We start from the raw sequence: 16,018 nt of genomic DNA, 5'->3' as shown, positions 1-16,018 counted from the left end.
TACCCTACCCTACCCTACCCTACCCTACCCTACCCTACCCTACCCTACCCTACCCTACACTACCACCGACAGTCCAAGTTTCAGCTAAATCGGCCCAGAAACGGCTGAGATATTGCAAAAACAAATTAATTGTATTTACTGGCGAATCCTCTTGGCGAGCGGTGCCTTGTGTCGGCCTTCGTTGTCAAAGGTCAATGACCTGCGGGCCCACTCAGTTTTTTAAGCGAACAACTGAGCCTAAAGCACGTGCCCTCTGCTCGGCGCCGGTCGCGGCCCCACCACGTGCACACCGCTGAACCCACCCCCTCGAAAATTTAATACGTCAAATGAGTGCACGCGTTCGACTTGCAGCGAAAATTTCACCCCCGTAGCCCTCACCGTTCCCGAGCAATAGTGTGTTTTTGCCATTTCTAATGTTAACCCTGTGGGCACGCGAGCACGCGCCGCGGGCGCACCCCCGGCCGCATCATGTCCAAAATTTAATACGACCTACGTGTAAAGGTGGCCCACATCGCTGTAAAATTTCACGGCCGTAGGTCAACAGACGCCGCCGCAATAAGCGCTACAAAGTGACTACGTCGCACACGGCGTGGGCGGCGGCGGGGTACTTTTTAGGATTTATAATATAGACTAGAGGTACAGGTTTACGCGATAACTGTATGTTTTGATATGTATGATAAACGGATGCATTAGTTTGAGTGTAGAAACTTGCATTATTATTGGTATTATTTGTGTAGAACTGGGTAACTGCTTTTAATTGAACTATAAAGTATGATGGTGATGCATGCGAGTTGTTCGAGCCCTTAATAAGTTAGGATGTTACTCAATTCAACCCTACCCTACCCTACCCTACCCTACTCTACCCCTACCCCTACCCTACTGTATCCTACCCTACCCTACCCTACCCCTACACTACCCTACCCTACCCTACCCTACCCTACCCTACCCTACCATACCCTACCCTACCCTACCCTACCGTTACACTACCCTACCCTTCCCCCTTACACTACCCTACCTTAACCTACCCTACCTACCCCTACCCCTACTCCTACCCTACCCTACCCTACTCCTAACTTACCCTACCCTACCCTACCCTACCCTACCCTACCCTACCCTACCCTACCCTACCCTACCCTACCCTACCCTACCCTACCATACCCTACCTTACCCTACCCTACCCTACCCTAACCTACCCTACCATACCCTACCCTACCCTTACACTACCCTACCCTACCCTTACCCTACCCTACCCTACCCCTACCCTACACTACCCTAACCTACCCTACCCTACCCTACCCCATCCTACCTCTACACTAGTCTACACTACCCTACCCTACCCTACCCTACCCTACCCTACCCTACAATCCCCTACCCAACCCTACCCTACCCTACCCTACCCTACCCTACCCTACCCTACCCTACAATCCCCTACCCTACCCTACCCTACCCTACCCTACCCTACCCTACCCTACCCTACCCTACCCTACCCTACCCTACACTTACCACCGACAGTCCAAGTTTCAGCTAAATCGGCCCAGAAACGGCTGAGATGTTGCAAAAACAAATTAATTGTATTTACTGGCAAATCCTCTTGGCGAGCGGTGCCTTGTGTCGGCCTTCGTTGTCAAAGGTCAATGACCTGCCGGCCCACTCAGTTTTTTAAGCGAACAACTGAGCCTAAAGCACGTGCCCTCTGCTCGGCGCCGGTCGCGGCCCCACCACGTGCACACCGCTGAACCCACCCCCTCGAAAATTTAATACGACAAATGAGTGCACGCGTCCGACTTGCAGTGAAAATTTCACCCCCGTAGCCCTCACCGTTCCCGAGCAATAGCGTGTTTTTGCCGATTCTAATGTTAACCCTATGGGCACGCGAGCACGCGCCACGGGCGCACCCCTGGCCGCATCATGTCCAAAATTTAATACGACCTACGTGTAAAGATGGCCCACATTTCTGTAAAATTTCACGGCCGTAGGTCAACGGACGCCGCCGCAATAAGCGCTACAAAGTGACTACGTCGCACACGGCGGGGTACTTTTTAGGATTTATAGTATAGATTTCGTTCATATACGCACATATGATGTATAGGTACACACACGTACATCGTGAATCACATGTCACTCATGGCTCGCTCCGTAATCAGATCCAGATCATAGAATAGCACCTTGATACGCACTGCATGATTGTATAGCGATGGATGTCAACATGATAAAATCATATATTGTTAGATCTAAACCGTCGCTCGCTCCATTTTCCCGGTTTTTCATTGCTTAATGGGATCACTTTGGCGCTCCACGACTTTGCCATTTGATGAAGTCAATTGTAGAATTAGAATGATTTGTAATGAAGGCGAATGTTAACCCTCTCCGCCTTTTTATACCGGCAATGGAAAACTAAATATAATGGAAACGTATCACTCATAACTGAAAATGTGCGCACAGTTACCACCGTCGACAGTCATGACCCTGTATTTAGGCGGCTCCGGTGTCGTAACCTGTCCAGTGCCTGCGGCTGGCGTCCCGCAGGGCACCGTCCTATCTCCTCCCCTATCTTACCGTTTCACTATTCACCTACTGTGGGATGGAATGTGTCACATGATTGGTCCGACGGCTTCTGACGTCACGACGGGCTGATATCGAACCTGTTCCCTCCATATAATGACGTCAGCTCTTTCACGAAGAGTTGGTCCGTTTTGAAACTGGTTCTCACAAGAAGAAAGGCGTTAAACCCCCAGAGATTGTGTTCTTCTCCGACTACATTTACTAACGACGTCATTTATCATTATTGGATGCCGACAGTTTCTTCTGTCATTCATATTATGAGCCTGCTAAATCGGAAAGTAGCGATGAATGAGGTGATGAGTGTCACGCTAAACTGTGCACTGCTATCAAAGTGAAATTTGGGAGGTGCGTCTATATTTGGGCAACTGGTTTTTAGTAAAAGTAAAGGTAACTTATTCGCGTACAGTGTACACCATATAAGTAATTCGCGTACAGCGTACAGCAATCATAGGCGGCGGAACGGGGAGGGCACCGTGCCCCCCTTTGATTTTGGCATTTTTTTAACTGTAGGTGTTCGCCGCTACTGACAGCAATTCGCGTACAGCCCATGTGTGCTGTCGAGTATTATTACAATTAATGGTATGAGACTTGAGTTGTGGTAATGTCACAATTTATGTAGCCTTTCTGATGAAAATTGACGAATTTTGAAGCGGTGTGGAAACAAAGTTGTATAGTTTTCTTTCTATTCTGAAAAAATGAGAAGTTTTCATTGATTTAGGGCGCTGCAAGTTTTATTTTTGCCCCAACTGCCCCGTTTGGATCCGAAAGCGTTCGTTTATTATTTGAGAAGCAAAATATCAGTCGTCTTTCACCATACTGTGCTATCATTGGCGATTGGCTTTTTTAATTATTTCGTTCGTCGGTTTAAATCTGTCCCACAACACAGTATCTCTTAGTTATTTTTGTATTTGAAAGCAAGATCATTTATTTTATTTCTTACTTTCACACCACTGGCATATTTGTATCGTATTTCTGTCACCCGGAGGAGCCACTGACCGAGTGGCGGGGCCGGTCCCGGGACAGGCCCGGCGTGACGGTCAGTTTTTCTCCCGAGATTCAGTTCGGAGAATCCGCCGGCGGACGAACGCTAATCGTAGCTGACTGGCCGACAGCGGAATGGAGCGGCCAGAAGCGGCGCACCGCGGCGAAACTGCGCCACAAAGGCCGCAGAGCGGGGAGACGGGGAGGCGGCGGCGCCCTGAGAGATGACTGGAACTGGACGCCACCGAACTGGGGATTTAACCGATTGATGCGGCCCGGTCCCACTCCTGGCTCAGAATAGATCTCTAAGAGGGAGCGCAGGGAGAAAATATTCGGTTCCACGAAAGCGAAGAGCCGGCGGGCCTTTTTGGGCCTGGCGGTTGCCTAATGGACAGTTGCGTGTATCACAGAAATGCGTTGGGCAATACCGGTGGGTACACACTGACCTTGGCCAAAGCATCCACCCGTGTAATTGTGTAGACACGTCGGGGCACTTCTATTAGATGATTCAAATCTACGTGACCTTTGTTGTTGAACGTTCATTGTGACAATTATGATTAGATAAGTGAAACTTTTTTAAATATAAAGGTACTGTATTATAGAAAGCCTTCGCAAACGCGTTTCGATTATATCATCTTCAGTGCTAGCTTCCCATAATACAAAAAGAAAATGGTACAAAAGTTCACAACACATCGCAAATACACACGCTGCAATTTTTTCCTCACAATATCACGGGTAAAATGTTTTTATATACTTCTGGAATGCAAGACCGCAAATCGCCCCTCCTAAGGTGTAAAAGCCCCCCTTATGGTTCGTACATGGCACACTTTGAATTAATGCCGACTCAAGAATTTTTCTGTGCGATCTCTTCAGACCTGATTTCACCGCCCTGGCTTTATCCCACTTAGGTAGGTGACCCTCTGTTTCGGCATGTAACGTAATTGAGTTAGACAAATTATGATTTATCAAATCACGCTTGTGTTCAGTTACTCTGGTTTTAAGCCCTCTGTAAGTTTCACCGATATATACTTTTGGGCAGCCCCCACAAGGAATTTGGTAGACTACGCTGTTCGCCCTTCGCTGTCCTTCAGTTCCTCCCTTAATCATGTCACCTATTTTTGTTCCAGATTTTTCTATCAGCCTAACACCTGCTTGATTTAACCCTTTTGCTAAGGATTGCACTTGTTCAGAGTGTGGCACAACAATGACTCGAGGCTCACTCGAGGCTCACAACAAAGAGGCTCGAAAAATTCTTAAAAAGTCTGAACAAGGAAAACAACTACTTTACACATTGGAACAAGATCCTTTGCCACCTAAAATGAGAGGGCTCCCAAAGATTCACAAACAGGGCATACCGATGCGCCCTATTACGTCAGGCATTGCAAGTGCGCCCCATAGGTTAGCTAAGATACTAGCCAAACCGTTGACAATGACTCTGGGAAGCTTAAGTGACGCTCACTTAAGGAATTCAGGGGACCTCATTGAGCGGTTAAAACAAACGCAATTTAACGGGAAAAAACTAGCGAGCTTTGACGTCAAGGCGCTATTTACAAACGTCCCTATCGACGGCGCTATAAAGGCGATTGAAAAAGCGCTGAACGGCCTAACTGAAGATTCATTACCATTACCAAAAGAGGATTATCTGTCTTTAATAAAGCTCTGCCTCAACTTTCATCCGTTCATCTTCAACAAAGAAGAATATGCACAAAACGAGGGGCTTGCCATGGGCTCACCTCTCAGCGCAGTTGCTGCGTGCCTATTTATGGAAATGTTAGAGGAGGAGGAATTCAGCAAGGTGATGGGAAATGATACAAAATGGTATCGTTATGTGGATGACATTTTGGTCATTGCGCCAGAGGAAATGGATCTAAACGTGAAGCTACAAGAGCTGAATCAAGTACATGGGAGCATTCAATTTACACTAGAAGAAGAAAGAGACCAAACACTTAACTTCTTAGACGTTAAGATTATCAGGGAAGATGTTAGTGTAAAGTTTGCGGTCTATAGAAAGCCAACAAGTAAGGAGGATTATATTCATTTTTATTCTGCACATAGCATGAGAACAAAGTCAGGGGTCGTCATTGGCTTTTTCCTGCGCGCATACCGTATTTGCAGCGAAGAGTACATCGCAGATGAGATCAAACACATTTTCGAGGTATTTGAACGGCTCAAATACCCAAGAGCTTTTCTCATTAGATGCAAGAACAGTGCCAAACGCATAAGAAAGAAGAAAGAACAAGCAAATACAAGGAACCAAAATGAAGAAAGACAACAGAAAAGCAAACGAGTCATTGTTGTGCCACACTCTGAACAAGTGCAATCCTTAGCAAAAGGGTTAAATCAAGCAGGTGTTAGGCTGATAGAAAAATCTGGAACAAAAATAGGTGACATGATTAAGGGAGGAACTGAAGGACAGCGAAGGGCGAACAGCGTAGTCTACCAAATTCCTTGTGGGGGCTGCCCAAAAGTATATATCGGTGAAACTTACAGAGGGCTTAAAACCAGAGTAACTGAACACAAGCGTGATTTGATAAATCATAATTTGTCTAACTCAATTACGTTACATGCCGAAACAGAGGGTCACCTACCTAAGTGGGATAAAGCCAGGGCGGTGAAATCAGGTCTGAAGAGATCGCACAGAAAAATTCTTGAGTCGGCATTAATTCAAAGTGTGCCATGTACGAACCATAAGGGGGGCTTTTACACCTTAGGAGGGGCGATTTGCGGTCTTGCATTCCAGAAGTATATAAAAACATTTTACCCGTGATATTGTGAGGAAAAAATTGCAGCGTGTGTATTTGCGATGTGTTGTGAACTTTTGTACCATTTTCTTTTTGTATTATGGGAAGCTAGCACTGAAGATGATATAATCGAAACGCGTTTGCGAAGGCTTTCTATAATACAGTACCTTTATATTTACTACGTGACCTTTATTGGTATTTCAGCCTTGAATAGTAATCTAGCCATATTTATCAGACCAAGTTCACAAGTGCGTACCTAATGTGCGATCTGCTTGAATGTTTCTAAATGAAAAAGGAAGTAATTGGAGCGTTTTCGTTGAAAACTGTCATCGCACTTTCAATATCAGCAATAATCACACGCAGATCTGTCCATCCCATGGTCCACATCGCCTCCTTCCCCGTACGGCGCGGCGCCGATATGTTTTACGAGTCTCCGCCCGGGGGACAGAAAGCGTGTCCGACGTTTTTTCTTCTCCTGTCGACGACCCCGGGCAGTGACCTGGTCTGTAACACTTTCACCAGTCGGTGGGCCGGGCACCGGCGAGTGCGACTGAGCCAGGAGTCCCGACGGATGGCGCGCGCAGGGACGGCTCCGTCGCCGCTACCGCCGAGGACGGCTGCCCTGACCTGCCCCAATGGCGGGCCGTCACGATACGATCTCGGCCCGCCGCCACCGCCGCCGCCGCAGCAGCAGCAGCAGCAGCAGCAGCAGTAGCAGCGGCGTGCGTGCGTATGCCCTCGGGGACACGATTGGCACGGGTAGTATGAAGGGAGGCTGTGCGAGCCGATGGGACTGCAATTTTTTTTTTCAAGTTCTTGGCATGAGGCATCGGGTTCAAATCATTTTAAAAGTTTCTATGTATTTTTTTAAAGTAAAAAGTATTTTCACATGCCACTTTTCTATTTCCGGTCTCTACACTAATTAGTAATTATAAAGCCCCCGGCGTCCGGTTGAGTTTGGCGGCAGCATCTCGTCGAGGCGGCCTCTATAGTGACTGCATTTGTGTCACATAACAATAACACCGGCGACTGCAACGTCGAATAGCTAATATTATAACTGATTTTTGAAAGGTATGGTATCTTCGGTCCGGTCCGTTTTCTATGGTCGTCTGTTCTTCTACACCACGTATGATGCCCGATAATTTGAAGAAGCGGTAAAAGAAAACATCTATGAGGATAAGATGTTTGTTTTTATCGGATCCTGTGAATCCATAAATCTGTTTTACTGCTGTGGCAACGAGCACACTGCACAGTGCACTGTGCACAATAACACTGCACATTTACATATACCTATTAACATTTATCGCTATTATTTTTAGGACAATTAGTAATGTCACATAGGCCTATTTACCGTATAGCTTCAAGGCATGCTTCGGATGACGAATATTAGTATGTGGACAGTTGGAGGGAATACTGTGCCGGGTGGCGTATCAGAGACTGCGTCGCAGCATGGGCTCTAGCGGAGACTGCAGTGACGGCGACACGCTAGCACTAGGAGCAGCACGGTGACGAAGGGCGGCGGGTCTCAGTGTAAACGGCCGGGAATCCATTCAAAAATGCAGAAATCGCACAAGACACGCCTGTTTGTCCTTCTGTCACTGATTGCTTCAAAATCGGTGGACACTGAAGGCACGCTGGTATCGTTTTGTGGTGTCGCATTTAAAGGGACTATCCCACCTTCTAAAATGTTGTTAAAACCAGTTAAATTGTGCCCGACTTTATAGATTGGATGACCAGAAACACGGTTCTGACATTTATTTTTCATTAAACATCTTAGGCTTCCCATATTCCAAACACAAACTTTCAAATATGTGACGTCACAGCCCCAAATTACCTCCTTCCCCAGGCCACATTACTGTCATAAAGCTGATTCTTTTTACTCTGTAGGCACCACAACAAAGTTCAGACCAAGTTTTAAGCGATTTTTCAACGAACAAACCCATTTAAATCAGAATGACTAAACGAGGTGACGTCACACTAACGGTCGCTCCATGTTGAAGATAGGGCCTTGTACAAGGCCCATTTTCAAATGAAGGGAACGAATTTCTTCAACACCAAGAGGCCGCGAGGGTTGCAACCTAGATAGATAGTGGTTTCTGAACCTCGCCGCAAACTTGGCTATCTCAACTCAAACCCCATGTTAAAGGTGGGATAGTCCCTTTAATCTCTATTTCGCACGGCAGCAGTGATTCGATTTCCGCTCTCTCGCCATATTAGACGGGTTTTGTTCATGCTACTGCAGGTTTGTGCTGAGATCACCATTTTCACTTAACGAGGTCTGGTCGACCTCACAGTCAACCATTGGAGTTGGTCGGGTTCGATCTCACAAGGAGCTATGATACTCGCCATTCGGCGTCGCAGTCGCCGCACAGTGGGCCAGGCGCTTCAAAAAAGCGGAATTAAATCAATGAGCACAGCTGCGGTGCCAAAAATTATTCGTTACAGGGTAAAATATCATGCTAAAGCCGAATCCGATATCCATTTTCAAATTTGATTGGTTACGCTAGGTCACTGACCTATGACGTCATTATTTAATTTCTGCGCTGCACATATGCCTGGGACAGGCGGGCACTATGCCGCATTGGCCGCGCGTTTGCAGTCTTTTCGTGGTTTCAAGCGTTCAAACATGTGATATGATGTTTGTCCCATGCATTAGGGTGGGTGTAAAGGTCACCTGAAGGTCAGGTCAGGTCATTGACCTTCGATGACCTCGGTTCACTTTTTCGAGTTTTACATGTTTCTGGGCTAGTTTTTGGAGCTGAATTCGAATTTAGGAACCATTTGAACATTTACGAAGTAGTTTTGGTGCCTTCGTAACATGTTACGAAGCTGTCAGAGGCGGGTTGACACCTACTACGAATACCCGGCAGGACCCATACTGGTTGACCTGACCTGAGCTGACCCGACCTGGCCTAAATGCATGAAGACATCATCTGTGATCAAAACTAACATGATATTCGTGATCAGCATCCCGAAAAACCCCTTAGCAGCCACACTATACGACGTTCTAACAGGTCCCGATTTTCGGCCATTGACCTGACCTCAGAGGTCACCATTTGACCTATGACCTTAAAACCGGGTACTGTTGGCTTCGTCTCGTGACGACCTACACGATGGTTTTTTTCCGCGAGGCTCTAGCTCAATTAGGCGCCAAACGCGAGGAGGGTCGCATCCCCCTGTGCCGTCGAGGGATGCAAAACGGCCTATGCCGGCGAGGGTTAAACCCTTATTTGTCCATTTCGCGCAAAAATGCGCAAAATATTTGCATTGGGCAGCAAGCTATACACCTTGAGGAAAGTCAGGCAGCAAATATCTTCGTGTTGTTCGGTGACGTTTTCTTTATATCCTTATATAAATTCATTGCGTCGTTGCACTACTACGGTTCCGAACAGGCACTGTAAACCCCACCGCTACTAGTAAGCATGAAATAGTTCCCGGGAACTTGAGTACGAGAAACATGCGCAGAAATACCGACTGTTTTTTTAAAAGCTATTTTGTACGGAATAACTTTAATGATTTTACGCTGAGAGCTTTTGAATCGGGGGAACGGAATATGGCACACAACAGTCATTTCCATCTCCAGTCGGTAAGTCCTACTTTGCGACGTTATAGCATCATCTGCCTTGACATTGGGGAAAGGAAACTTGCTTATTCGGAAACTTTGTACATTTTTACAATACTCTATCCCATAATTACAGGAATTTCACCGAAGTTGATTTTCGACTTAATTCCGCTTTTTTGATGCGCCTGGCCCACTGTGCGCCGGTGTTATTGTTATGTGACACAAACGCAGTTACTGGAAGCTGCATCAGAAATACAGCGCCGCCTTCTCGGTGTGAGGTGTTCGCCTAAACAGCTCGGTATCCTCTCGTGGATATTTGTCGAGCTCTTCTGTCGGCTGGAACCAGGTCACTGGCGGTGGGATCAGTTTCACTGGGTCGCGCTGACGAGGCCGAAACCGTCTGAAAGAAAAGGGGTGCCCTGACACCACGACCACAGCATGGACACAGGACATCTGTCGAAGCAATTACTGACTTAGCACCAAACACTTTTCTCGACTCTGGTCTCATGCAAACATTTTATTAAATAATTTCTCTTGATGACGACCATCCTTTTTGTAAACGACCTTATTCCCTTGTCTTAAACGTTTCTAGCTCGACAGTGAAGCATATCACATGTGTCCACGAGGTTCATCCTTGATAAACTCTAAATACAAATGACAAGTAATATAATTATTCCATAGTAGACTCATCCTTACTAAATGCTAAGCTGACTTAGCCCAGACGTCTAGGGTCGTTCGCTATTCTGGTAATCGGCTGGTAGCGTGATAAAGATAGCGATTTCGCCCTCATAATCATCTCATTTTCTTTGTCGTCTATTCATGATTCAGTGAGATAGGGGAGAGTGGGGTAATTTGGCCGCTTTTTTTAGAAAACGATATAACTTAAAATTGACGACACATTTCTGCATTTTCTCAACGCTGGCAGGTGTCGCATTCATTTTGCTTTACTGGACAGTGAACTTGAAATGATAGAGTAATTACTTATATTGAAATTGTGACGTATTACAAAGGTCTGCAAGGCGGCCAAATTGCCCCACTAGCAGGGTTATTTGGCCGGGGGTGTGGGGCAATTTGGCCGGTGTTAGTTTGCGGTCGGGTTTTTCTGTTATATTGCGAGTCAGCTTCAGATTCAGCGATGACGTGTGTCCTATGACGCATTTGCCGCATTTTGGAGGTTGACTCAGGGGTCACAGGGGTCAAAATAGCCAAATTAGCGGCTCTACATAGATGCGATCACAGTTTTTTACGAATAACTTTTGAAGTAATCAAGCTAGGCCAAAACTTCGAGTACCATCGTAATTCTCTCGTCAGTCCGCATCGAAAGATATATAAGTTGACCTTGAGAAGTCAATGTCAAAGGTTGACCTCAGGTCACGTTGCATCAGGTCGCTTGACCTCAAGGTCACGTGATTTCAAGGTCATCATGCATATCATTCGATGCGCCTTGGCGAGCTGAACAGAATGAGACCATTTGTGCGGCTGTACCATTTTTATGCAAGGATTTATTAGCAAAAAACGTTTGGTAACCTTTGATGACGTCACATGCTCTTACAGTTGACCAATCGGAAGTAAGGCATCAAAGTAGTCAAAGTTGGTCATGAATCATGTCATTTATGGTACAATTGACCATGAAAACTCGGCCGTCCCAACATTGTGACCATGAGCGCACCGGCCAAGTTGCCCCGCTAGTCCCGGCCAAATTACCCCATATTGCCATTCTGAAATTTTTTGTCTATAAAGCATCACGGCTATACGGAATTAGATAAAATTGCTCTTGGAACTGCTGAACACCCCCAAGAATGGCGCTATAATGTCTGAATTCGTTTTTAGCCCAAATACTACATGTTATACAACTTTTTAAACAGAAGTAAAAGTTACCATTTTCTAATGAAATTAACGTTTTATTAATTTTGAATAAAACTGCGAGGGGCAAAGTTTTGACATTTGTCCTCCAGTTATTTCTACCCATGACAAATGATTAGAGACTAGAGTTAATTCACTCACTTTTATTAGACATCGTACAGGTGGGGGCGGCCAATTTACACCACCGGCCAAATTACCCCACTCTCCCCTACTTCATAATCCTAAATATCCTCCTCAATTTACCTGCGAGAGCCCACGCGGAGTGACGCGCGTCAATATTCATATTTCCTAAACAGCCTCCGTCCAATCTGTCAGACTTGGATGAACCTGTTGTTAGGCGCTGGCGTCGACCAAGGTCAGGTGACCGCCAGGGGCGGGGGTCCCCCCGGATGGTGGTGGCGGCGTTAAATCTCCAGCACAGCGGGAGGCACGCTCAAGGTCAACCAAGGTCAATGGGAAATGTTCTGGAATGGATGGAGGCAGTGTGTCGGCAGCCTCCACTCCACTGAGAGGTGTTTTTTTCGCCATCAGACATTGGTGAATGATCCACCAGTCTCGTTCGGAGGGCGCCCGTTACTGCGGTATGGGTCATTTGCTGCGCCCTATTCATCGGGCCGGAATGAGCGGCCTAAGCATGCCCAGACGACTGCACGTTTTTATTAGTGGTGTGTAGTAAAGAGCCTCAATGGTGGTCGTATTATTCGAAGTAGAACGATTGAAGGGGGGGGGGGCGTAAACAAAGTTGAACGCTTGAGGTCAACATTCAGTGTTCAGATGCTGATAGCCGATTCGGAGGTTTTCAGGGACTGGTAAAGCTCACATATTTGATCGGTTCGTCTTGCTTGCGAGACGAATTGCAATGTTTTATGAGTTTGTTTTATGAGTTTTTACGATTTATGGGTTTGACCAGTGTTCCTGTTTTGTTTCTTCGTGAAAGTTTGTTGAAATTCACTGCTCAACAGTTACCTACATACGTATTGAGCTGCAAAATTCCACCAATGGTGGCAGTTTTGTTATTGTTTGTCGCTTTCAATAGGCACCGAACCTGTGGCGCCTCGCCATGCCTCTGGCGGTCACCATTTATATCCAGCAGCTGCCGCGTCACAGCACCTTTGGCTAAAATAGGCCTCGATCACTCTTCCCGCGCAAAAACAATTACCAAACTTCGCGCTCACACTCTCTCTTCGCCTTCTTCGAGCAGCACAAACTGCGCAAGTGTCCTTGCGTAGATGCGTGCCTCGTCATCAGCATTCGGCACGGCCGCCCCTAAGCAGCTTGGCATTCTGCTCGCACCACGTGCGGCCAGAAAACACCGGCCACCACCCGGCCTGTATGGTAAAAACTGGCCCGGCCCGGCCCGGCCCCCGACATCCCCGAGCCACCCGGCGGCGTCCGCGCTTGTGCGTGGAACGCGGTAGATGATATACGCGTAGTGCGCTTATTTGGGTTCCCGGGACCGCCAGCGAAGGACACTTCCTCAGTTTCTCAGCGGCAGATTGGTATTTTTGCCTCGGATACGGGGTAGGCGCGGTGCACCCAGGCACCGGCGGGCTGGGTGCGTCCCCTCTAGTCAGCTGGGTGCGCCGGGGCGCGCGCTGATTGGTGGCTGCCCGCCCGGCCGCGGTCCCTGGCGGCGACCCGGTCAACTGAGCCGGCTGCTGGCCGGGGCTCAGTGTTTCGGCGACCGGTGGAACGCGCGCAGTGGGGCCAATCGCGGAACTGAGGACACATAGAGGTGCCTCAGTGCTCGGGAAAGTGATAGTGACACTTAGCGAGGACATCGGCTAAGGTGAGAAATTCCACCGACTGATAGATAACTATCATTCATTATCTTTTTTCGGATGATTTTGGATCTTGGGACTCGTCTCGCTTTTGTTTACGTTTAGAAAGTAGACGTTTATTTTCTGTATATGAAGGGCGAAACTGAAATTTCCAGTTTTTCTCAAATGCCTGCAAACGCATACCTACCATACATGCTCTCCTCATTGAAAAGGTAGCTATTCGCTCTAAGGTTTTGTCATCGATATCGCTTTTTCAACTTTCATTTAGGCATTGGATGTGATTTTTTCAGCCATGCTTAGATTTTATACATTGCGAGGGGTAGAAGTACATAATGCAGCTGTTTTTTATTGAAGGTGTGCCCGCTGTACCTTTTGGAAGCTGATAAAACACGCGAGATCTAGTTCTGGCGGTTTGCGGATCACATGCGTACGTTCTATTGTTGGTATCGGAGTTTTTCTGATATTTGTTTAAGAAAGGCGTCTATTTGCGAATATGCTTATTTTTTCAGTTTACATGTTGGATTTCTAACCTTTTTTCCGGCATAGCAAGATTAGTTGTCTGCCATTGTCTGTCATTGATTATATTTTCTTCTAAAAGAAAACAACCGACTGACTGCTGCTATGAGATAAAATTGCTGCAACAATTGACTTTGCTGGATCCTGATGGGTTTAAATCTAACCACGGTCCGCACGTAAAGCAGTGCTGCAGAGTGCAGGTGTTGCTTTTTCATGTTTTGCGACCTATCATAGCCATTCATGAGGATTCACAATTCCCATCTGCCCGCTGCCCCTCGTTCCTAGATATCGGACTTGCACAACCTCTGACATTCACTTTTCAGAAACCGCACCACTGTCCTTACTAGCTTCCCTATATATTCCGTTCAAACTGTAGCAGATCTCTCATATAAGACGATGAAGTTTAATCGAATGGGTGAAAGTAATGGTTCGGCCATCGTCTGTTGTCAAGTATATCGGAAAAGGTTCAGAAAACTTTGAACATCAGACAATGACGCGAAACATTCTCATAGTGTAGCGTAACTGTAAGGTCGGAAGTTAAAAATGTGAAGAACTTGTTGTTCGTGTTCTTGGTTGTCCGTGCTTGAGATGAACTGATACGTCACGCCTCATTTTGCGAAATAGCGGGATGAGTTACGTAACCTCTCACAAAGCACACATTCCATTAAAAACATGACGCATATGTGCTCTGCATCCCAGTACATGCCATTCCGCGTAGCTATAAACCCAGTCAGTTTCATTAGCACCTGCTTGCATTCACCCCACTCCCCGAGTGTCCTGCGGCGCTGACGTTTCGCTCGGTCGAACATTAGCCCGCCGGGGAGTGTTGCCATGACAACCCGCTGCCGCTGGCCCGAATCTGAGGGCGCCGGCCGCGACTGTGACTGCGACTGGACGGCTGACTGGCGGCTCTCACGCGACAGTGGCCGCCCATTTCGTGCTCTCGTGCAGTAGCCGTGCAGCCTGAGGCGCCTCATCAGCCAGTACTTGGTCTTGGGCGATCTCTGTAAACCCGGCCGGTGCAACATGCCGACTCTCAGCAGCGCTCTGTTTGAGCCTGAGATAGGATACATCGGGATAAGAATGTGGCTGGAAAAGTCGCCGAATGATAGATGATGACTATAGAAGTTTTCGTTTTCAACTCCGGCAATGGCTTTTACTTGAGTAATTAACTTCTTACTGATCATTTCCGGGGAAGGCATTTACATTTTAAGATATTTCGCATTTTCTGTGATACTCATCTTGAATTAGTTTATCGTAACCATAGGTCGCTATTTCGCTATTATAATTGTTGAAGTTGAAACGATCTCTCTTAGCACGTATCTTGGACACCCTACTTTGCTTTGGACGTTGTCCTCTGGTTGGGCTGGCACGCACCTCTCTCCTTTGCTTTCAGACCAGGCCAAGCGCAGCTGAGCTGATCCAACCATGGATGACGAAAAACTTCTGGAGAGCTCCGGAGCGAAGCGTCGCTCCTTCCGAAAGCAGAAATCGACAGAGGAGGTAGGTCCGCAGGTTTTACCGCGGAGAAAGCTTCATAACCAGCGAGCATGGCCGTTGACTCATGCTGACCACTATGACTAGTACACAACGGCTAATAACGCAGTCTGAAAACAATGGGAAATACCGTTGTTCGATGTAAGGAGCACAGTGAGTTTTGCGGTGTTGTGATCTGCGCTGTTGTATAGACTCTGTCGCGGTTTCTGGTGTGATCGGTGCAGCTCGGGGGGTGTTCCCGTCGCTCGGTCAACCACCGCGCCGGTCAGGAGCCGGCTAAAACAGCACCGAGATTTCGCAGGATGGCAGTCAGACGGTAGTGCGCAGTCGCCGCTGATGGCCACTGTTTGAACTTTTTGGAAATGCTCTATTCCGGGACAAATACGCTTTATGTTATCTTGCATGCATTCTCAGAGATGAACTTATGCAGAAATACTAGACAACGTCGGAGCTGATGACGTCTCGTAGTTAAGTGGAACAACGACCGCCTAGTATGCGGCCTGCTGCCACTTGTT

At 47.2% G+C, this 16,018-nt stretch overlaps 1 protein-coding gene across 1 annotated transcript in view; it reads left to right on the top strand.

Moving 5' to 3' along the window:
- Window positions 1-13,366: 13,366 nt before the first annotated feature.
- The window catches only part of LOC122381762 (band 3 anion transport protein-like), a 48,551-nt gene continuing 45,899 nt past the window's right edge, over window positions 13,367-16,018 (top strand). The window contains exons 1-2 of the mRNA XM_043366357.1: window positions 13,367-13,498; window positions 15,403-15,509. Of these exons, the coding sequence (XP_043222292.1) occupies window positions 15,435-15,509 (75 nt within the window). The 5' untranslated portion in view covers window positions 13,367-13,498; window positions 15,403-15,434. The remainder of the gene's footprint in view (window positions 13,499-15,402; window positions 15,510-16,018) is intronic.

The sequence above is a fragment of the Amphibalanus amphitrite genome, unplaced genomic scaffold (genome assembly GCF_019059575.1).
Source record: "Amphibalanus amphitrite isolate SeventyFive unplaced genomic scaffold, NRLGWU_Aamphi_draft 000127F_arrow, whole genome shotgun sequence".
NCBI lineage: Eukaryota > Metazoa > Arthropoda > Thecostraca > Balanomorpha > Balanidae > Amphibalanus > Amphibalanus amphitrite.
The sequence above is the reverse complement of the archived record's forward strand: the minus strand, read 5'-3'. Positions and strand labels throughout refer to the sequence as shown.